The 24864-nt window shown below is 32.7% G+C and overlaps 2 protein-coding genes across 2 annotated transcripts in view; both read right to left on the bottom strand.

The window, feature by feature from the left end:
- The window catches only part of LOC127795307 (putative UPF0481 protein At3g02645), a 57910-nt gene extending 35859 nt beyond the window's left edge, over nt 1–22051 (bottom strand). Inside the window, exon 1 of the mRNA XM_052326909.1 lies at nt 20303–22051. Within this exon, the coding sequence (XP_052182869.1) occupies nt 20303–21858 (1556 nt within the window). The 5' untranslated portion in view covers nt 21859–22051. The remainder of the gene's footprint in view (nt 1–20302) is intronic.
- On the bottom strand, nt 7515–9248 carry LOC127795308 (putative UPF0481 protein At3g02645). The gene is made up of 2 exons (XM_052326910.1): nt 8194–9248; nt 7515–7890 (listed from the first exon to the last, which is right to left on the bottom strand). Exons 1-2 carry the CDS (start codon nt 8925–8927, stop codon nt 7620–7622), a joined length of 1005 nt encoding a protein of 334 aa, XP_052182870.1. The 5' UTR covers nt 8928–9248; the 3' UTR covers nt 7515–7619.
- Nucleotides 22052–24864: the final 2813 nt, after the last annotated feature.

Below are 24864 nucleotides of genomic sequence, written 5' to 3' on the forward strand. Positions count from 1 at the left end.
ACACACATATTAAACATCTTGTACCCTTACTTAGATGGTTCATCATTTAATTCAGGTTTTTTCCATGGAATATTCATTGTTCCAGTCGGGACTTGTAGTGACGGTACAGAAGTTGAAGATGTGTAACGACACGAGTCGTCAAGGAATGAGCAAGTGTGTCATGATATGTTGTAGTACAAATATTTCAAGTATTATGTACGTTTTAAATTATCTTTAGAAACTTATGTATCAACTTTGTAACAAGTGTCATGTTCAGTTATCTATGTATTAAATGTTATGATCAGGTTCGATTTCAGCTTCCGCTTTATGAGATTTTATTTGTCTCTAGTGTATAAATTATTTCGTCAAGCACTAGATAGGTCTAAGGGAATTTCGGGAATGATGTAAATAAAAAAAAAATAAGTTCTAAAATTTCTTAAGACATGACACACCCTAAGTAGGTGGGGTTTTACATTAGTTCTAACTCTAATTAAAAGCTAGTGTTGATTCTTCCTAATGGAACCGCAAGCAAGTTTTGAAAGCCTTGAGCTAAGTTTTAAGAAAAAAGATTAGGCTCTTTAGAGCCGAACCTCTATAAATTTCTCTTGTTCTGTGTGGTTGTGTGATTTTACTATTATCAATCCTATTGCAATCACCACATATTAAAATTACAAATTTAAGAGTTTTCAAAAGAGTTAAAATTATTAATTTTTGAAAAACCTAATTCACCGCCTCTTGGGTATTTTTTTTGGGCAACACACCTATTGAAAGATTGTTGGCATTAAATGTAACGGTGTGATGGTAAAATTGTCTTTTTGAAAGGAGGAGCAAATGGAGCACAGTTTTCTTGTGATTTTGGAGATTTTTTTTTAATTTATTTTTGTATTGAATGATTAATATTGTGTATTTGATTATTAATTATTTGTAAGTTTAATTATTGATTTTGTGTATGTGCGTATTTGATTATTGTGCGTATTTAATTATTAATTTTTTTATACAGGTATCTGATTATTTTGTATATTTGATTATCGATTTTGTGTATTAGTAATGAAAATTATAAATAAAGTAAATTATATATAATTGAAGTTTATTAATAAATAAATGAAATAAGGAGTGAAATAGAGAAGAAAATAAGGGATGTGGTTGAAGCACATGTAATTTTTTAGGCAAAATAAAAACAAAGAGTGAATTCTTTATAATATAATAAGAATTGAGATAGGAAAGTGGGTGGGAGATGGCCTAATCACAATGTGGGTGTATGTATGTTATTTCTAAAGCATTTGCTTTACTACATCTGTTACTAATATATGATTGAATGTAACTCTATTTCTTCGTTATTTGATTTAGTATGTATACTGAATTTAATTCTTCCATGAAAAATATTTTTATATAATTATAAAGTTATTTACTTAATTTCTTTTTTATTCTGAATTTGTATGTGCATTGATATTTGAATGTTAAATATATATTATTATGAAATTTTATTAATTAAATTTTTTTATTTCATTAATTTTGTTTGTTCTAACGACTAATTAATTGTTTTAGTCATTCATGTGGGTTCCATAGGGGTACTTCGGTACATCCCGTAGCCACCAGATTCCAAAACTAACATATGTTAATTTATATATAAAGTCCTTTGTATTGCATCGGTTAATTCACAAAGAGGAAAACATAAATTTTGAATAGTGCAAGAGTGTTCTTATAGTTTCTTAAAACTTCGAGGGTGGTTTTTGATTTTTGCCCAATTACATTAATATCAATCAAGAAGGAACTCTAATTATGTCCCCAGGTAGAGATGGCAAATGGGCAGGTTGGGCCAGCCCAACCTGCCTCCCGCTTAGCCTGTGAGGGGAGCGAGCCAGGAAATGGAAAATGGGGGCCCGGTACGACCTATGACCCTTAATAAACAGGCCAAGGCGGGCCGGGTCGGGCCATTTTGGTGGATATTTTGGTGGGCCGAGCTAGGTTGTCGGCCACAAAACGCTGGCCCGGCCTGGCAGGTCCATGGGCCACCCTGCCTATTTGCCAACTCTATCCTTAGGGTACAAGTTAAGTGGATGGCTCATGATAAGTTGGGATTCACATTAGTAGGTCGTGGGTTCGATTTTTTGCCTTGCACAGTAAAATAAACTCTCCATCTATAATTTATCTTCTCTGTTAAAATTGAAAACACTAGTGACGGCGATCAGGCAACAACAATAATTTCAAGAAGGAACTCTAATTATGTGGTCATAATCTTGAAGTTTAATTAAAAAGCATGAGAATAAACCAATTGCTATATGGCTAGCCACCAGTGCCGTATAAAGACCGTCTAATAACTTGGTCGGAGAGAGGGAAAGAGTGGGACATCTCCAATGCTCAACCTCAAGCTCCAATGCTTTTTCTGTCCTTGTTTCTTTTAATAATTCAAAATACTTTTGTCCAAACAACTCCAATCTCAAATATTGACGTTTTGCCAACCTTATATTTTTATAATAATATGAGATCATTCATATATTAATAAAATTATAAATTCATCTCATACTCTTAAATTAAAATAATAATATTTCTAATCTATATTATTAGTAAACTATATCAAGTGTTGTCAACGACAAACCACTAATAGATCTAATTTATTGGTGTGGGAATATAAATATTTATTATATATATTTGTCATCCATAGGTAGCTAGCAATCCTTGAAGATCTCAATTTTGTTGTAAAACAAGTCTTGGCATCACATCGTTGATGTAATGGCATGCTTAAACTTAAACTTTCATGTGTAAAATGAGAAGCATATAGTTGTACCATATTTGAGTAAATTAATTAGAGAGATTTAGACCTTAATATAATTAATAGCTAATTGATCGAATGCATCAAAATTCAAAAATATCCTCACCTAATTTACTGTTGTTGTCTCTGGATGAAATCCGATTATTGATGATGAAGTCCAATTAAGTCATCGAGTTTGTACACCTCGTCGGTACATATAGCACGATCATCAAGGGTCTAGGATTTGACTCGTCTTTGGCTAATTGCAATTAGTGTGTATTTGATTGGCATGAAAAACATGAAAATAAAAAAATTCAATCAAATTTTAACTTTGAATATTTGATTGACAATTTTTTTCATAAAATTTATTTTTCACCTAAATACAGAAATGCCATATTTTCCAAAAAAAAACAAGGAAAATCAATTCTCAAGGGGTTAGTTTTGATTTTTCAAAAAAGTTGAAAACCTTTTCTTTTTCATCTTTTACAATCAAACACAGTCTTAATATTTTTACGTATAAGTAGTGCTTAGATTTCATTTACTTAGTTATTGTTTATATAATATGGTTATATATATATATATATATAAAAGTCTCGTCAACAAGTCTTTTAAAATTTATTTGGTGATAATATTTAATTAAATCATAAGAAAGGATAGATTCGGCACATGCTGTCAGTCATAATCTAGTCAATTTATTGCTTAACTAAATGTTGACTTATGATAATAATATTTAAATAAGTCATCATAAGTCTTGATGACTTTTGCAGCATGGAAGAAGTCCCGACGAACACGGCACATGAGCTTTAAAAATCCTCAAGAAACCTGAAGCCCACCTCCTATAGCAATAATACGGATAAAGATAGAAAACTTAATTCCAATTCAACTCTTAATCAGAGGCATTACAAAACTTAATCCATCGTATGGAGCCACTAGGCTAGGATCCATCAAAGGAAGTAAAAAAAATACAAACATATATACATATATGTTGACTTGGGTGGCTCCTTAATTTCACATCATTTAGAAGTACCTCTTTTCTAAATCTTTGGGGGGGGGGGGGGGGGGGGGGGGGGATGGTTTAACTAAACCTTATTAAATTTGTATTTTTTAAAAAATTAATAAAATACTTTTAATAGTGTTTGAAGACGTAGGCAAAATTAACTAAATCTTATTAAATTTTGAGGTTTTATTTGTTGCTATATTAAATAATTTTTGTCCAGTATATTTGTAATGGTGTTTGTAATATATTGTGCTATTAAAAATATGTCTAGAAAAAATTTATCTTAAGAATATGAGTTTTAAGTGGGATCACTTGTGACCCTTTTAATCTTTTTTGAGATTTTTTCTCGAACAATTTTGATACGAATATTATTTATATACTATTCACTTATTTGGGTACTGCTCATCTATATAGTATTATTCACGATAAAGTTCAATTTGGAGAAAATAACTTGATTTTTCCAATAATATATATAGTTCATATCAATCTATGTACAACCAAAACAATGAGCAAACAAAAAGAGGGTGAGTCTAACATCATAGGCAACTAAGGATTAGATGGATTAATGTAATTAACATTGTAGCTCGACTCCATCACTTGCAGCTCATTCATTGAGAAATAGTTTCACATACACGCAACAAACTGACAGCCTCAACCTATTTATTCCAATTACCAATCCCATATAAAGTATAGGGAATCTGGACAAACATTCATGAGGGGGAGCTATAAACAACTTTCATGCCCTAAAAGGTCAATATGTACATTCTCTAAGAGAGGATAATACTGAAATCATTGTAGCAGATTTGGAGGGTTTCAAAACCATAAATAATGGAAATGATATCGACAAAGAGGATTATACTTGTTAGCCTAGTAATGCCATTAGTTGCAAACACAGGCAATGGTTAACACAGGTAAAGGCCAAGGTTGTAAACTAGGATGGTAGCTAATATTGGCGATGGTGATGGGGTAGTCCACACAAGTGTTAGTGAGGGTTTAGCCTCCGGAAGGTGACAATAATGGGGTTAGAGGTCGACGGTGAGGTATCTTCGGCAATGGTGATGGAGTTGGATCTAGCCTTGACAAGGGTGATTTTAATGTCTCAAAATATTTTTAGAATATTTAGAGATTTAATTAAGGAAATAAATTCAAACTTAATTTTGAGAAAATTTATTTAGCCAAGTGAGTGGGTCAAATGATTTAAATATATGTATATATATGTAAAATAATATGTATATGTATTTAGCCAAGTGAAAGGGACCCATGCAGGAGGGCTTCATAGAGCAGCAAGTAGGAGCTTAAGCAGCTGTTTGCTTGCGCCAGGGGACGGCCTTGGGCAGTCCCGTGCTCCCTCGCCCCGGGAACCATTGGGGATGGATTCCTTTTTTAACTCTCTTTCCCTTTCTCGTTTTTTTTAATATGCATATATATAGAGAGGATAGAGTTGAAACGTGTAAGAGATGAGAAAAAATAAAGAAAGGTAGAGAATGAAGGAAAAAATGGAGAAAACTAGCTAGTGAAGGGAAGAAGAATCTTCCATCAAGGTGACCTAAGAGAGATTGGGAAGTTAGGAGAAGTAAGCAAGATCTTCTTTAAAAAGATCCCAAGGTGGATTCCCCCCCCCCCCCCCCCCCCCCCCATAAATTGATTTTAAAAATATATTTTGTTTGACTTTTCATTTGTATCTATAATCAAATATGGCCATATTATTTTTCACTATGTCGCTTAGGACGAGGTGACATAATTAGGGACTTTCCAAGATGCAGTTATAAACATGCTAACATGGTCACAAGTGGCATTGGCAAGTAAAAACTTACATTTTATTTCATATACACATTTTTTATAGACACTTTATTTTTTGGGGGTTCCTCACTTAGAAGGTTTATTTTATAATTTGGGTTCATCTCCTAAAATATTCAAACATTCTAAGGCGAGACAAGTGATTCGAAGGGGAAGGAAGTCCTTGAAATGTAGGTTTTGAAAACTTCACAATAGTTTTTTGAGGCATTTCATGTTTTGTAGATGTTATATGTGTTTTAATTATATGATGTACTTTTTGGTGATATCAAATATATTAAACATGCTAACCCGTTGTAAGAACTAAATTTATATTTAAGAAATGTCATTTTATTTTGGTGGAGATAGATGATTTATACATTCATATATTGGGTTATAGTGGCTTAGAAATTTATTTTAAGGATTCCTAGGTTTTTGGACAAGACGCTTGAAAAGTCTTTTTTCTCCTTTTAAACTCGATATTTTATAATGAATAGAAAATTTGGACTCCTTAATACTTAATTATGAATTAAATTAGATTCGAATTGTAAAATTGAGCTCACACACAAATATCTCAACTTGATAAACTAAATTGAATACGTAAATTTGGACCCCCGCTCGAATTGCTTGCCAAATTCAAACTTCTATTTGGACTCATTTGTCCTTTTGATACGCTTCCCTCTATCATTACAAGGTTTGGCTTTTGCTCATTACTGGCTTCTTCCATCCTCATGTATTATCTAGATCATTTTCTTTTTATTGTCATTGTGTCCGGATGCTGTTTTAGATGCTTTTGATTATCTTGTCTGGAAGTGTATTTGTTTTGCAAGGCTTCTGGAAATGGTGTTCCTTGTTCTGCCTTGCTTTTTGGCAGTCTACCTCTGCCGTGTCATCATTTGGAGCAAGTTCATCCTGTTTCATATGTTATTATGGGAGGAGTTCATTCCAAAAGCTTGGTGGCATTGGATATGGTGGTGTACCCCACTTTTCAGCCTTGGGGTTTTCTGAAGGTCTGGTATGGTGCTGTACCCCGCCTTTCAGCCTTGGGGCTTTCTGGAGGTCTGGGGTGGGCTTGTTTTCGTTTCCCTACTCAATTGGGCGCTCCTATTCAGGGGTTCTTCTTCTAAGTCCTCCCATGTTCTCATGTGCTTTTTATCTCTATGGGTTCTTCTTCTACGGGTTTGGTTCATTTGCTAGTTTGATGTTTGGTTTGTTTCTAAGTGGCTTTGTGGGGTATGCCTGTTGGCCTTCTTGTAATCTTTTGTTCGGTTTTTCGTTTAAATCTTTATAATATATTTTCATTTATAGAAAAAAAATTTAAGTGAAAAGGCAAGGCACACTAGAAATATACCTCTCTAAGTCACTTATAAAAATAATCTCCAATAAATCTAAAAAAAATAAATAACAAAATATAGAAAATCAAGTGAATAAAGGTTTTTATGAAAAATATCTTAAAAACAAAATCCTATAAGGTGAAAATATATCCTAAAAAAAAAAAAAATGGTGTTTCATTGATAGTTGGATGTGTCAGTGAGGAGGTCATACCAAGAGGACATGTGTCAACAGTGGGTTAGGGTGTTGATGGTGGCTTTGCCTGGTACCTGCAATGTGCTCACTAGTAATAGAGGAGACAGGCAACAGTGAGCTGCAATGGGCAATGGGTAAGGTTTCTAGGGTTTTGTTGTTGCAAGGAAGTAAGGGATCATGATTGGGATTGATCTGGGTAATAGGAGATGCTTGACAATGGCATTGGAGCACCACTATCTCGTGACAATGATTCGTTGGCCATTGGGAGTGGCAGCGCGCGGCGGTACAAAACATCCTACTATGTGGGGTTTCCTAGAGAGAGGAAGAGATGCTCTTTGAGATAAAATTGAAACCCCCCCCCTCCCCCTCAATGCCAAATGTTTTACAAGAAAGTAGGTTAGTAATGAGATAAAATTCCATCATAGTGATTAATGTTCGACAATAACACAACACCCAAGCAAAAAAAAAAACAATAATCTGAGCACAAATATGGAACATTAATCTCGTTTCATGAAAAACAATGGAACCAACCCCCTCTCTCTTGGTAATTAAGCAGCAAACCAAATAACATACAATTAAATCAAGAGATCGCCACTAGGTTTCTGAGAGTGGCCTCCGCGTTGGCCTCCAGCCGGACGGCGGGGAGGTAGAGCGTGGCTGAAGCGGCGGGTTGAAGGCGATGGACATGACGGAGCCGTTCATGGGGGAGAATCGGACGCCGGCTCTGGACAGCTCTGTGACAGAAGAGATGTCGATCTCCTCTAACGGCTTGCCGACGTTGGCATCGGAGATTGAGGTCTGGGTTTCTTGGTTGGTTTGTTTGGTGTTCTGGGAGAAGAATAAGTACTCCAATGGCGTTTTCAATGTTGGTATTTAACTTTAAGAAAGAAGTTGAAACAGAACTTGAGAACTGATGATTTATTACTCAATCAAAAATACGAAGTCATACCTTTCTGTTTTATCACTAGCTCTTTATATAGCAGAGCAGAATGACAAGTAACTGAAACAAAAACAGAATACATAAAACAAGCCTAAAATAACGATAGAGATAAGCAGGGAGGTTGGAGAAAATAATGGAGCAGAAACTGAAGACTCGGTTCTGCAGTTTATTGAGTGGACTTGGTCTTATAAAAAATACCTTTTTGATTTATTATTTCCAACATTCAAGAGCCTGAATCCGGGAAGATTTGAGATTATCGTCCATGGAAGTTTCAATATAACCTGAACCGGCTCGGAAAGAAGTAGTCTTTTGATTCCATATAGTGGGCCTGGACTTGATTCCTGGATCATTTTCCAGAGTTCATCAAGCCGTTGTCTAACCTGATTTGAATCCCCGAAAGATTGGTTGCCTTCTTCCTCTTTTTGGCTCTCTTTGGCTTCACTTTGTTGATCATCAACTTCAATACAGATCTCAGACGGCGGCTTGTGTAATTTAGGCACGATAGCGTGGTACAAAAAGTCCAGTAAGTGCGGGCATTGCCCAAGTTTGGAATTTGGGAATTTTTCAACCGTCTTAAACGGCGAAATCTCTTTACATAATCCCATCAACATGGAAAAAAGCTTCTTGTTGGCCGATTCAGGCGCCGGCGAAAGCTGAAAAAACTTCAACAACCTTGTGAGTAAAAACATGGGAATTTGATTCTCGAGCATCACCAAATCCCCGAGAATGGCCTCGTGCGCCGACTTTCTTCCGGCAGGAGCTTGAATGAATTCCAGCGAGAAGGCGGTGTCGACGGCCATCATCCAGGGCAAGGTCTCGCCGTTAAAATCCAAGTACTTGTTGTAGCAACGTCTGATTTGGGGCTCGAGCTTGGCCAACTCATCTACAAAATGCTGGAATTTGAAATGATGAGGATGCTGTTTCTGGGTTCGTTTGGCGGCGGCGAGTTTGTGGCGCTGCATCTCGTAGAGCTCGGGCCGCCAGTAATGGTAAGGGCCTAAGGCTACGTGTTGAGGGATACAGGAATAAGGGTCTGCGGCCAAGAGCTTCTTGGGGACATTGAAGATGCTGGCTGGGATATCGATCTCTTCTTCCAGTACTTGTTCGTTTAGGGTTTTCCGAATCTGAATCACCCATCTTTGCTCGTCAATGAATTAAACAGGAGCTTGAACTGGAGACCAAATTCATATTCATGGCGGGTTCAATTTCAGACATGTTTCTGTTGCCGAGAGAGTGGCAGTTTCCCTTTTGGTCCTCAAATGAAGAGAGAGAGAGAGAGAGAGAGAGAGCCCATTCCGTGCGTATTGTTGTTGTTTCCAAATTCCATCGTCTTCATATATATACGTTTTATTTGTCATCAACCTAAATTTTGAAGGAACATGGCCGCCGGCTTCCAAAATTTGCCTACTTTTGTGCAATTAATTTTGTACGATAAAAGGAACGTGACTGCAAGCTCGCTGCATTTTCAACTTTACACTCCATAATAATAAATGGGTTTATATTTTAACTTTTATCATCATAATTATTAAATTTTGATTTTTATTACTATTCGATCCTTTTTTTAATTAATTAAATGATTAGTCAATATATTATTGTTGATATATGACTCAAAATAAATTGATATGTTATATTTTTTTATTAATTCATGTAAGTGACATATGACATATGGTATTATATTTTTAATAGTACATTTGAATTTAATTTCAATTGCATTTGGGTTTTATGTGAGATTATATATATGTATAATGACCGGTTGCTTGTGGGCCATTGATCTCTTCTGGAAACCCTTAATCGATCGGATGGCTGCCATTGTTTTTACTTTTGTATGTAAGCCTTCATTGGAATTTCAACCGGCACTTTTTGCAAACTAACATATGCACGAAAGTGAGATTAAACAGAACCTTAATCCTAGTTTCTTGTATCGATCCTTTTCTTTGGGAAAATCATGGGGTTGTGTGAGAGAGGTAAAAGATTGTTGTGAGTGCAGGGAATGGCTCGAGATATTGGAGTTGTGTACTCGATTTCTTTGTTGTGTTCGATACTGTAAGTGGTCAGTTTATTTTCTTGTATCTTTTTTTGTAATCAATTCTATAAATCCATGTATATTCTTAGTGAATTAACTAGGGTGAAGGCATGCTGTGAGTAGGATCATTTTTTATCCAAACACGTAAACGCTATGTTTATTTTTATGTTTGTGTTGTGTGTGTTATGTTTGTATTTTCGTTTTTTTTAATTCTGTTCTGATAATAATTGTAATGACTCAAATCTATTTTCTTTTATGTTGTTCATGCTTTGACAATTAGACGCGTTGCTCATGTGTTCGTGGGTTTTTATTTAAGTTTTGTATTATTATTATTATTATTATTATTATTATTATTATTATTATTATTATTATTATTATTATTATTACGTTGCCATTCTAAAAGAACAGTCAGAGTGTGGTCGTGGGTTTTTATTTAATGAACGGTATGTATTATAATATAATACAAGGCTGTAAACGTAGTCAACTAATTTTATCCGACAAATGTACTGAATATATTATGGAATGAAAATTCAAAGCAGGAAGGTTCACTGATTTAGGTGAAGCTGAAGCACTTTGTGAATGTGCAGAATCGCATTGTAAATGTACGTTAATTTACCTTTTTTTCTAATCTTTTGACTTCAAGATTCCTCTTTCTCGGTGGATACTTACCTGCGCCAACTTCGACCTCGTACCTTTCAGATGTCTGCAATCTGGCAGCCGTCCACAGGGCCTCCCGCCTCACTCGTTAAAAACTAAAAAAACCGTAAACTGTAAAAAGTGAAAAGAAAGAAAGACATTTCATGTTATTCAAGTCAAAGCATTGGTGTGAAAGAAGACAACTTGTATACTTAATGATAAATAGTCACCCCGAGCTCGTTCAGGACGAGAATGTAAAAACAGTGGTGCAATGTCACTTTTGTTTGAATAAAGAATTAAAAAGAAAAAAATGGTAAACAAAATAAAATAAATGGTGTTCCTTCCGGCCCAACGAGGTTGATCGGATTGGTAACAAAGGTGATAGAGCATCGTGATTCGGTGATCTATGCAATAGGAGTGAATGACATCTGCAAGCGCTCTGATACTCAAGTTAGTAGGTATTCAAAAATGTCAAAGTATTGGTAAGAGTTAGAAAGAATATACATTAGTATGCAATTAGGCTGATTTATATGGAGATGAAGATACAATATTGCATATCGTCGACCATCATGGAAGGATAAAGGGCCAAGATACACAGTAATGATAGGGATCATCTTCCAAGATTAAATTTGATGACAATTATGGGTTGATGAGGATCAATGAGTGAGTTGTTCAGGGTTAATCATTACAAAAAAACTGGCATTTAGCGGCGGTTTTTAACCGCCGCTAAGTGATTTAGCGGCGGTTTTCAAAACCGCCGCTGAACCAGCCGTCGTGGAGCATTTAGCGGCGATTTTGACCAACCGCTGGAATAACCGCCGCTAAATCACTGATTTTACGGCGGTTTTAAAACCGCCGCAAAATCAGTGATTTAGCGGCGGTTTTTTTTAATTTTAGCGGCGGTTTTAAAAATCGTCGCTAAAATTAAAAAAATTTAAAATTTTTTATTTTAGCGGCGGTTTTTCAACCGCCGCAAAAATTAAAAAAATTAAAATTTAAAAAAAATAAAAAATTAAAAAAAATTAAAATTTAAAATTTTAGCGGCGGTTTTAGAAACCGCCGCTAAAATTAAAAAAAATTAAAAATTTTTAATTTTAGCGGCGGTTTTTAAAACCGCCGCTAAAATTAAAATAAAATTAAAAATTTTACTCTCTCACCCGCCCGCGCCCACACGGTTGCCCACCCGCCCAGCCACGTGGCCGCATATCCGCGCGCCACGTGGCGAGGCCTCCCCCCTTCCCCAGTTTCGAACCCACAACCTCCCATATGCCATTGCATGCTTGAAACCGCCTGATCTACCAACTTCCCTTGTTATATAATTACATATATAAATTATATACCACTATTTTTCAGAATTATATTTTATATTTTTTAATATAGAAAGAAAAATATTAATTAATTTATCATTTTTTAAAAGAATAAAGGAATAAATTAAAAATAAATTAATTGAATTAAATTAATTTATTAAAAATAAAAAAATTATATATATTTTAAAATTATTAAAATTTTGTTAAATTTATTTTTATTTTTATTTTTTTAAATTAAATTTTTAACTAGTGGTGAACCCGCGTGATATGTGGGAGAGTTTAATTTAAAAATAAAAAAATAAATTTATTATTTTAAATAATTTTAACTAAATTGATAATTATAATTTTTTTAATCTTTAATCATATTGAAAAAATTTAAGTTTACTTAATTATTCACTATTCAATATGCTAATGGAGAACACTTTTAATTCAATATACTTATAAATTTTTTTTATTATATTATATTTATTTATAAATAAATATTATAAAATCTATAATATTTTCACTTAAAGACGTTCGTTATTTTCTATTTATTATATTATAATTATAAATATAAATTAAAACTCTTAAATATGAGTAAGAATAAGTTTTTTCAATAATAACAAAATTTAAAAAAAATGAATTTTGATTTCTTCCATAGTCTTAAAAATGTGATACCTTAAATATTAATTAGTATTGAAAAACTCTAATACTTGACAACCCTACTAATTGACATTTGGCAAAATACTTTATTTCACTATCATATTTTATTATTATATAAATATACATAGAATAAAGATATAAAAATAATATATTAAATAAATAGATACTTTTCTATGACTTAATTAATAGTTTAAGTTGTCTATTAATATTTCTCATAAAATTCATGCAAATTTAATAGAAAACAATTAGCATTGAAAAACTTGTATATTTAAAATTTATTATTAATTTTACATAATTAGTATATATTATTTCGAAACAATTGAAAGATTTAAATTATTAATGCAAATTACAAAATGTAAATTATTAATGTAATAAGTATTAAATGCAAGTTTTGGGGAAAACTTTTATTACTAGTTATCATTTCAAAGCAATTGAAAGATTTAAATTATTAATGCAAATTACAAAATGCAAATTATTAATTCAATCAATATTAATTTTAAATCATTAATGCAAGTTTTGGAGGAAAATTTCTTTTTTGAAGACTATCCTATTTTTATATATGTAAAGATGCAAATTACAAAATGTAAATTATTAATGCAATAAGTACTAAACGCAAATCATTAATTTGGGGGAAAATTTTATTACTATTTATTATTTCAAAACAATTGAAAATTTTAAATTATTAATGCAAATTACAAAATACAAATTATTAATGCAATAAGTATTACTTGTAAATCATTAATGCAAGTTTTGGGGGAAATTTCTTTTTTGAAAATTATCCTTCTTTTATATATATAAAGATGCAAATTACAAAATGTAAATTATTAATACAATAAGTATTATTTCTAAATTATTAATGCAAGTTTTGGGGGGGAAAATTCTTTTTTGAAGACTATCCTACTTTTATATATATAAAGATGCAAATTACAAAATGTAAATTATTAATGCAATAAGTACTAAATGCAAATCATTAATTTGGGAGAAAATTTTATTACTATTTATTATTTCAAAACAATTGAAAATTTTAAATTATTAATGCAAATTACAAAATACAAATTATTAATGCAATAAGTATTATTTGTAAATCATTAATGCAAGTTTTGGGGGGAAATTTCTTTTTTGAAAACTATCCTTCTTTTATATATATATAAAGATGCAAATTATAAAATGTAAATTATTAATGCAATAAGTATTAAATGTAAATCATTAATGCAAATTTTGGGGGGAAATTTCTTTTTTGAAGACTATCCTACTTTTATATATATAAAGATGCAAATTACAAAATGTAAATTATTAATGCAATAAGTACTAAATGCAAATCATTAATTTGGGAGAAAATTTTATTACTATTTATTATTTCAAAACAATTGAAAATTTTAAATTATTAATGCAAATTACAAAATACAAATTATTAATGCAATAAGTATTATTTGTAAATCATTAATGCAAGTTTTGGGGGGAAATTTCTTTTTTGAAAACTATCCTTCTTTTATATATATAAAGATGTAAATTACAAAATGTAAATTATTAATGCAATAAGTATTAAATGTAAATCATTAATGCAAATTTTGGGGGGAAATTTCTTTTTTGAAGACTATCCTACTTTTATATATATAAAGATGCAAATTACAAAATATAAATTATCAATGCAATAAGTACTAAATGCAAATCATTAATTTGGGAGAAAATTTTATTACTATTTATTATTTCAAAACAATTGAAAATTTTAAATTATTAATGCAAATTACAAAATACAAATTATTAATGCAATAAGTATTATTTGTAAATCATTAATGCAAGTTTTGGGGGGAAATTTCTTTTTCGAAAACTATCATTCTTTTATATATATAAAGATGCAAATTACAAAATGTAAATTATTAATGCAATAAGTATTAAATGTAAATCATTAATGCAAATTTTGAGGAAAAATTTTATTACTACTTATTATTTCAAAGCAATTGAAAATTTTAAATTATTAATGCAAATTATAAAATATAAATTATTAATACAATAATTATTAATTGTAAATTATTAATGCAAGTTTTGGGGGGAAATTTCTTTTTTGAAAACTAAATTAAATATTTTAATGAATTTTGCGACGGTTTTGAAAAATCGCCGCAAATATTAATTTAATTTTAATTATAAATTATTTAATTATTTTTAAATTTAGCGGCGGTTTTTCAGAAACCGCCGCTAAATTAATTTTTTTAATGAATTTTGCGGCGGTTTTGAAAATCGCCGCAAATATTAATTTAATTTTAATTTTAAATTATTTAATAATTTTTGAATTTAGCGACGGTTTTTCAGAAACCGCCGCAAAATTAATTTTTTTTAATGAATTTTGCGGCGGTTTTGAAAACCGCCGCAAATATTAATTTAATTTTAATTTTAAATTATTTAATAATTTTTGAATTTAGCGGCGGTTTTTCAAAAACCGCCGCTAAATTAAATTTTTTAATGAATTTTGCGGCGGTTTTGAAAACCGCCGCAAATATTAATTTAATTTTAATTTTAAATTATTTAATAATTTTTGAATTTAGCGGCGGTTTTTCAGAAACCGCCGCTAAATTAAATTTTTTAATGAATTTTGCGGCGGTTTTGAAAACCGCCGCAAATATTAATTTAATTTTAATTTTAAATTATTTAATAATTTTTGAATTTAGCGGCGGTTTTTCAGAAACCGCCGCTAAATTAAATTTTATTTTTTAATTATTTAATTATTTTCTAAATTTAGCGGCGGTTTTTTGAAAACCGCCGCAAAATGTAAAAAAAAACCGCCGCTAAAATAGTATTTTGCAGCGGTTTGCAAACCGCCGCAAAATTTCATTTTTTGCGGCGGTTTTAGAAACCGCCGCTAAAAAACCGCCGCTAAAAATCAAATTTTTTGTAGTGAATGAAATCCATTACTGGCACAAGTATCTCGACTTTGACAAGAATATTACCTAAGCTCTTGGGTCAAGATCTTGCCCAAGGGTTAGGCTAGATGTGAAGTTGTGGGCCTCATCTTTGAGCACGGCCTAATGAATCAATACAGTCCAAATGGTTAGATGTTTGAATTAAATACGCAGACATATCACTTTAGACAACTAATATACATAGTTTGTCGAGCAACAATAAAATTAAGCGCTTTATTGAGTTACCCCTTCTCCTAAGGTTTCACCCTTTTTGAGTAGCAAAAATAAAAATAAAGGTAAATTAGGAATGGTATATGTTGGGTTAGTTATATATTGAGGTGTGATTATATATTAATAGAGATTGAATTAATAAAGAAAATAGTTGACATGATTTCAAGATAATATCAATTGGTGTTTTCAACTTGTCATTTCTTTTTTGCAAAACCAAAATTTATTTTAATTTTTAAAATGATTAAAATAAAAAATTAAAATTAATATTTAAATCAAACTCACCAGAGAAATAAGAGTAAAGGTGTCTGGGCTTGAGGTAAAGCTAAGCTAAGGTACCAACACATTAAAAACCTAGTTTTGACAAAACTAGGGGTAAATTACTAATGAAGACTTGTCCATTGGCAAGATAGATAATTTAAAATTATTAAGTTCAACTTCTCTGTTCAAAGTACAACAAAAAATTGGAGTAGTAAAATACAACTCATCAAGAAATAATAATTACATAATAATAAAAAAAATATTCAAATTTTGATCTGAACTTCAAAAATTTGACCAGATTGAAGTGAGATACTCAACCCTAGAATTGGGATTAATTGATTTTCGATTGGGTACAATCTAGTCTTGGTCCATATTGGAAATTAGTTTTATAAATTATTCTATATTTATAATTTTATTGATAATAATGCAATAATAGTAAATATTAAATCTTAATAATAGCTTCTCTTTGAATCCTCTTCTCGTCCTTCAGCACCCCCATCCCTAAAGAAAGCCTAACCAATGAGCTTCTCTCAATCCATTCTATTCTTGTTCCTTTAGAGTTTAATTTTAGACCAACTATCACCGTAGGCATTGATTGACAAACCTAGCTAGTCTCACTGCTCATCAACTCGCCAACCTAGTTTACTGCTGGTTATTGTGTTCACATCTTCAATTCAAACTGATGTCGTCAACTATATATGCCTTCAACCTCACCTACTCGTTGCCTCCAATGACTTATACTCGATGCCTATTTGTTGGTCTCAGTGCGTTGTTGCTTCCCTGCCCCACCAAATCAACCATTATATGGCTTGTGAGTTTTCTCCCCTTCCCCTTACCTTCGTGTGTGGCTATTAATGTGTTGCTATCAGTGGTTGGTTTCACGTTGTGCTACCAATCTGGTCTAATCCAATTTTGACCATAATCTTTCTAATCTTCAATCCAAGTTTTCAAGGAGATACGATAACGTGAGGTCAAATTGTGCGGCCCCTTGTGAAAGGGCCGGTGAATGCAACAGTGTCGGAAAAATAAGAAAACGATGAGTATGAGTTAAAAAATTAATTCATTAACATTGGAATTTTTTTAAAAAAAATTGGAATTAATGAATTAATTAATTCATTAAAACGGTGAGTCGGAAAATTGGAAATTTTTTAAAGATGATTTTAATTTAAAAAAAAACTCTATTTTTTCATATATATAAATTAGCATTATGTGATTTTTTGCCTTATTTATAAGATTTTTCATGTTAAAATTTTGGTTTTGTCAAACAAGCCAAGGCAAGAAGAAATCGAAAGACTCCCTCAATGGCAATCACTTTTGCAGTATACATGAGTCCTTAATAGTAAAAAGTACTCGAATAAAAAAGCATGTGAGCCAAGCAACGAATGGAACTGAAAGGAGAAAACTATAATTAAGCTCTTTCAAACAATGTTTTAGCAACGAAAATTGTACAATTAATTGCATCCTTAGATTGCTTAGAAACTTACAAGGAGGGATTTGGAAGAACCAAACCCACGAAAAGTTAGAAGAATTATGTAACAGAGATTGAAGAAGAAAAGAAAATGACCAAAAATGAAGAAGAAGAAGAAGAAGAAGAAGAAGAGGCCAGTATCATTCAGGTAGAAGAAAATCCCATCTAGCTTTTTGCTACGACTATAATTAGTCTTCCATTTATCTTTAAAAGAGCGTTTGGAGAAGTTTGGAGGAAGATTAAAAAACTCTCTTCTGGGTAGAGCAATTACACAGATCATAAAATTCAAATCGAACAAAAACAGTAAGATTAAGAACTTGTATATGTATGTATGTATGTATTTAGCCAAGTGAAAGGGACCCATGTAAGAGGGCTTCCTACTCCCCACCCCAAAACCAATGGGGATGGACTCCTTTGGCTCACTTCCCCTTTCTCTTTTTTCTCACGTTCATGTAGAGAGGATAGAATTGAATAAGTGCAAGAAATGAGGGAAAACGGACAAGGAAGGTTAGATAAAAAAAAAAAAAAAACTAGTCAAGGGAAGAAGAATCTTCCATCAAGGCAACCTATAGGAGAGACCCAAAATGAATTCCTTTAGCCCACAAACTCTCTCTTCGTAAATTTTTTGCGTTGCTTGATATATTAATTTTAAAAATATTTACCTTGTTTGACATTTCATTTATATCTATAATTATATCTAACTATGCTATTTTGCCATATACCTCTTAGGACCAAGTTCACTACAAAAAATTCGTAATTTAGTGATGAAATTAGCAACAATTTTTTCGTCGCTAATTAGAGACATCTCAGGTACGGATATTTCGTAGGCAAATTTTTTAATTTTTTTTAAATTTAACGATGGAATATTTAGTCACTAAATAATTTTTAATTTTTTTTATTAAATTTTTAAATTTAGAGATGAAATATTTTGTCGATAAATAATGAAAAATTTAATTAAAATTAAAATTATTTAGCAACGAAGTATTTTGTAGCTAAATAATTTTAATTTAATTTTTTAATTATTTAGTGACGGAATATTCCGTCACTAAATAATTAAAAATTTTTAATTTATTTTTAGTTTTATTTTTTAGAGAAGGGTGTGACCCTTGTTAAATTTTAATTTTTTATTTAATTTATTTTTATTTTTTAGCGACGAGAACTATTGCTTAATTTTATATTTTTTATTTAATTAAATTAAAATTATTTAGTGATGGAATATTTCGTCGCTAAAAAATTTAATTTAATTTAAATTTTTTAATTATTTAGCTACAAAATATTCAAATATTTTAAGTGAGGTAAATGATTCGAAAGGGAAATAAGTCCTTGAAATGTATGTTTTGGAAGCTTCACTATATTTTTTTGACACATATCATGTTTTGTATATACTATACGTGTTTTAATGCTACACATTAGAAGTATGTATAAGTTTTATTTTGGTGATATCAAATATATTAAACATGCCAAATTTATTTTACGAACTAAGTTTATATTAAAGAAATGTCATTTTATTTTAGTGGAGACCAATGACTTATACGTTCATATATTGAGTTATAGTGAGTTAAAAATTTATTTTAAGCATTCTTAAAGATTTTTGGATGAGACGATCGAAAAGTATTTTTTTTCCTTTTAAACTTGATATTTTAGAATGAATCGAAAATTTGAACACCTTAACACGAGTTATGAATTAAACTAATTTTAATTCATGTAGTTGAGCTCATACTCAAATATCTTGATTTGATAAACTAAATTGAATACAAAAAGTGTAGGTAAAAAGGCGAGATCACTAGAAGTAAACCTCCCAAAGTATATAACTTAAAGAGAATAATCTCTAATAAATTTGAAAAAAATAACTAACAAAAATAGAAGATCAAGTGAATGAAAATTTTGAAAACAAAGGTTTCTTTTTTTTTTTTTACAAAAAATGCCTTAAAAAACAAAATCCCCAAATTATAACGTGAAAATATATCCTAAAAAAATGGGCTATTAGCATGAAAAATTCAAATATTTTTGCGATTTTATCCAAAAGTTTTAATTTTGGTAATAATATTCCGATTTGATTAATTGGTTGCAATTTTATTCACGATCCAGATCCAATTCGTTACCGTCCAAGACTTGCTGACATGGCATGCCACATGGTACTTTAAAATATTTTAAGAGGGTCTCATATGTACATGTGTAAAAAAAAGGCTATTAGTACGAAAAATCCAAATCTTTTCACCTTTTTATGATTTTATTTAAAAGTTTCAATTTTGGCAATTATAAGGTCCCGATTTGATTAATTGGTTGTAATTTTATCCACAACTCGAATTCAATTCGTAAGAGTCCAAGACTTGCTAACGTGGCATATCATCTGATATTTTAAAATATTTTAAGTGGACCCTACATGCACATGTGTAGAAAAAATATAAAATTAAAATAATATTTAATATACGTTATATACGGCAACAATGCTGGGCTGGAGATGGCGATGGAGGTCGATTTGGAAGAAAGCTAAATCTAAAAGCTTGATGATTGATCATTGACGTCGAAGGGGCCAACTTAAGCTACTAACAAGAAGGGCGGGGCAATCAGCAAAAGACATCATTGGGTGGCAAGAGCCGGAAACCAAATAACCAACGGGGTTAAAAACACTGGTATATGTGTATTTATAATCAAACTTACAACCTACAATTGGTGAATGAAAAACAAATTAATTTAAGTAATTAACTAAACAAAACAAGTATATGTGTTTTCCGAACGGATTAAATCAAGAGATTAATTACAACCACATCATCAAATGCTTTTGATATGAAATATTCGAGCACAGCTATACACCGAGCAAAACGCCTGTAAGCTCATCAACAGCAGCAGCAACACCGCCCCCAGCAGCGTCAGAAACTTCCATGACTTAAACACATACAGCTTCAGGAAGCCGCGAAGCTTCACTTTCCACCTGCCTTTGTAATACTTGTTCACATCTTCGATCACTTTGTCCAGAAACGGCACTCTCGTCAACCTCACAGATTTGCACATACCGTTCCAGAGATCGGCAGCCTCTTCGTCGCTCTTCAAATGGTTTAGAATGATCCCCCTTTCTCTGAGTAATCTGGCATCGTCGGCCGTGTCGATGATCCCGTTCATTAGTTCGGTGTATCGGCTCAAAATCAACGGCCCCGATTCGTTGCATGCTTCGTTGGCCACTAGGTTTCGGAGAGTGGCCTCCGTGTTGGCCTCCAGCCGGACGGCGGGGAGGTAGAGCGTGGCCGAGGCGGCGTTGAAGGCGATGGACATGACGGAGCCGTTCGTGGGGGAGAACCTGACGCCGGCGCTGGACAGCTCTGTGACGGAAGGGATGGCGATCTCCTCCACCAACGGTGACTTGTTGACGTTGGCATCGGAGATTGAGGTCTGGGTTTCTTGGCTGGTTTGTTGGGTGGCCTGGGAGAAGAATAAGTACTCCAATGGCGGTTTCAAGAGCCTGAATCCGGGAAGATTTGAGATTATCGTCCATGGAAGTTTCAATATAACCTGAACCGGCTCGGAAAGAAGTAGTCTTTTGATACCATATAGTGGGCCTTGACTTGATTCCTGGATCATTTTCCAGAGTTCATCAAGCAGTTGTTTAACCTGATTTGAATTCCCGAAAGATTGGCTGCCTTCTTCTTCTTTGCTCTCTTTGGCTTCACTTTGTTGATCATCAACTTCAATACAGATCTCAGATGGCGGCTCGTGTAATTTGGGCACCATAGCGTGGTACAAAAAGTCCAGTAAGTGGGGGCATTGCCCCAGTTTGGAATTTGGGAATTTTTCCACCGTCTTAAACGGCGAAATCTCTTTATAAAATCCCATCAACTTGGAAAAAAGCATCTTTTCGGCCGATTCCGGCGCCGGCGAAAACTGCAAAAACTCCAACAACTTTGTGAGCAAAACCATGGGAATTTGATTCTCGAGCATCACCAAATCCCGGAGAATGGCACCGTGTGCCGACTTTCTTCCTACAGGAGCTTGAATGAATTCCAGCAAGAAGGCGGCGTCGACGGCCATCATCCAGGCCAAGGTCTCGCCGTTAAAATCCAAGTACTTGTGGTAGCAACCTCGGATTTGGTTTTCGAGCTTGGCCACCTCGTCTACAAAATGCTGGAATTTGAAATCCTGAGGAAGCTGTTTCTGGGTTCGTTTGGCGGCGGCGAGTTTATGGCGCTGCTTCTCGTAGAGGTCGGGCCTCCAGTAATGGTAAGGGCCTAAGGCGACGTGTTGAGGGATATAGGAATAAGGGTCCGTGGCCAAGAGCTTCTTGGGGACATTGAAGATGCAGACTGGGATATCGACCTCTTCTTCCAGTACTTGTTCGTCTAGGGTTTTCCGAATCTGAATCACCCATCTTTGCTCGTCAATGAAACAGGAGCTTGAACTGGAGACCAAATTCGTACTGATGGTGGGTTCAATTTCAGACATGTGTCTGTTGCCGAGAGAGTGGCAGTTTCCCTTTTGGTTCTCAAATGAAGAGTGAGAGAGAGAGAGAGTTGCCGAGAGAGTGGCAGTTTCCCTTTTGGTTCTCAAATGAAGAGTGAGAGAGAGAGAGAGAGTTGCCGAGAGAGTGGCAGTTTCCCTTTTGGTACTCAAAAGAAGAGAGAGAGAGAGAGACTATTCCGTGGGTATTGTCGTTGTTTCCAAATTCCATCGTCTTCATATATATATATATACGTTTTATTTGTCATCAACCCAAAAATTGGAGGAACGCGGCTTCCAAAATGACTACTTTTCTGCAATTAATTCTGTGCGATAAAAGGCCGGTGATAACTTCTATGTTGCACGGAAATGAAAATGAAAAATATTTTTGATAAGAAATAAAATTATGAAAATTAATATTTTTTTAAAAAAATAAGTATAAATAGGGTCTAAAACAAAAATACGAAATATTTTGAAAACGTTTCAAAAATAGGGAAGTCGGCACAGGAGTTTTCATGCAGGAGTTTTCATGCAACATAGACTGAATTAAACTTCACTGCATTTTCAAGTTTATATTCTGTTGTGTAATACGCAAAAGTCATTAAAAGGCTAAAAAAAAAATTCAAAAGTCTAAAATATTTTTTTAACATATAAGACATAAATTTCTCAAGGTCTAAGTAAATGCGCAAATAAGTTAACACTGACATTCAAAAAAAAAATTCAAGAAAATAAATAATATTTTATAAAGAATTTTAATTTTAAAATACTGAGATAAACATCATTCTTAAAAAAATTTATTTTCAAAAAGAACAAGATAAACATCATCTATAAGAAATAAACATCGAAATAAACGTCTCTTGTAACAATTTTAGCCTCATCTAAATTAGGATTAATTAAGATAAGCATTATTTATGAAAATCATAATTCTATTATACTTTAAATCACTACATATTTCCCTATAAATAAAGAGATATTTATTTTTGAAAAGGTATAACGTTTTTTATATTAATTTTAATACAATTTTGTTCATTATACTCAGTATCTGATTTAAGTATCAGAGTATTTATGCGAAGATCTACTAACGTCCTCTGATTGTTTTCTTATTTTTATAGATTTAATTAATTTGACGACGATATTTTTAATTAATTTATTATTATTTCCGTGGAAGAACACATTCCATCATAATATATGGGTTTATATTAATATACATCATTCATCCAACCATCCCCTTTGGATTCCATAATTAAATGATTACTCATAACATTATGGAATGAAAATTCAAAGCAGGAAGTCTATGAGTAAGTTGAACTATGATTACTCGTAATATTATGGAATGAAGGACTATGTGTAAATGTGCAGAACCGCGTTGTTTCGGTGCATTATTTAATTTCTTTACTTTTTTAATTTTTTTTTTCTAACATAAGAATTGAAGAAAAGCAAATACATAAGGTTTTGACAAAGACCGATTCTTTTCCCTGACACCAACCAAATCAAGCAATCTAACTGGGTAAGGTAAATCCGGGTCAAAAGCCATTCCCATGATTCTTCGTGTAGCTACAAGAATACCCATCGCACTAATCTCAAAATTCAAACACACAATCTCGATATACTTTTTTAATATTTGACTTTTAAGATTTCCTGGTGGTTACTTGCCCCTTTATGTTTGCCAGCTAGCTTTGTAAAAAGTGAAAAGACCATCTTTTTTAAGTGTCATTATTTTTAGTTTTTTGGATTATCATTTTTACACAATCTCTTATTATTCGTGTGTTACTATATCAAGCGATAAAAAGGATTGGAACAACTTACCTTGATGGACTTACATGAACTTTCCAGGATGTCATCCATTCTTAAACTTCCCTAACTCAAGCACGCTTAACCTCAGAGTTCCTTACTTACATTTAGCCCAAAAGATATCAAACTAATGTTGTTTTCTTTCTTACTTATGCTCAATATATACACTTCTTTGGGCTCTTGAAGTATTACATTCTCCATCCTTGAGCACATAACGTTCTCGTCATGCGACCTTACAATCGGTCTCAGATGTCCCCCATTTGCATAGGCAATGTAGGATTCTCCTAAGGTTCCTATATACACGCACTCCTTTCGGGACTCAGCGTCCTTGCTGAAGTGTGCCCCACCACCGCACTTAGGGGCTCGGGAGTTAACTTTGATACCACTTGTAATATCCCGCATCAAACGATAGGAAGGATCAGAATAACTTACCTTGATGGGACTACGTGAACTTCCCATAGAGTCACCCATCCTTGAGCTTCCTTAACTTAAACATGCTTAACCCCAGAATTCTTTACTTACATTCAGGTCAAAAGGTATTCAGTTGGTGTTGTTTCATTCTTTATTTATTCTCGATATATACACTTCTCTGGATTCTTAGGATATTACATCGTGCCTTCAATTTCGCTAAAAAAGGTAAATCGTAGATAGAGATTTTGTCTCACTACGCAAAGTAAGGAATCAAATTCACGACCTACTAGTGTAAATCTCAACTTGTCGTGATCTAATTATTTGACTTGTATTATGGGGTTACTATTTTAGGTTTTGTTTGGGAGACGAGTGAGATATTGAATAGTAAATAACATAAATGGACGGAAAGAAACATTGAGATTAATACAAAGCACCCCGAATAGTAAATAACAGAAATGGACGGGAAGAAACATTGAGATTAGTACAAAGTACCCCCACCTTGTTGGGGAGAAGAATTGTAAACAGAGTGGTGCAATGTCACTTGGCGAAGTAACAAAATAAAATTAAATGGTTAGATGTTTGAATTAAATATATTCATGCGGATAAATATGCGCACATACCATGCACTTCAGAAACGGTATATGTTGGGTTAATTATTGAGGTGTGATTATATTATATTATATTAATAGACATTGAATTGATAAAGAAAATCGGTGTCATATCTTTTTTGCAAAACCAAAACTTATATTCATTTAAAAAAAAGTGAAAAAAAATTAAAATCAATATTAAAATCAAACTCACGAGGAGAAA

Source organism: Diospyros lotus, chromosome 2, assembly GCF_014633365.1.
Source record: "Diospyros lotus cultivar Yz01 chromosome 2, ASM1463336v1, whole genome shotgun sequence".
Lineage (NCBI taxonomy): Eukaryota > Viridiplantae > Streptophyta > Magnoliopsida > Ericales > Ebenaceae > Diospyros > Diospyros lotus.

Excerpts from the sequence above, each read along its gene's own strand:
- LOC127795308 (XM_052326910.1), bottom strand. The coding sequence starts at position 8,927 with ATGCAGCGCCACAAACTCGCCGCCGCCAAACGAACCCAGAAACAGCAT. Across the intron at positions 7,891-8,193 it reads AATCTTCCCGGATTCAGGCT|ATTGAAAACGCCATTGGAGT; the intron begins CTTGAATGTTGG and ends TTAAATACCAAC.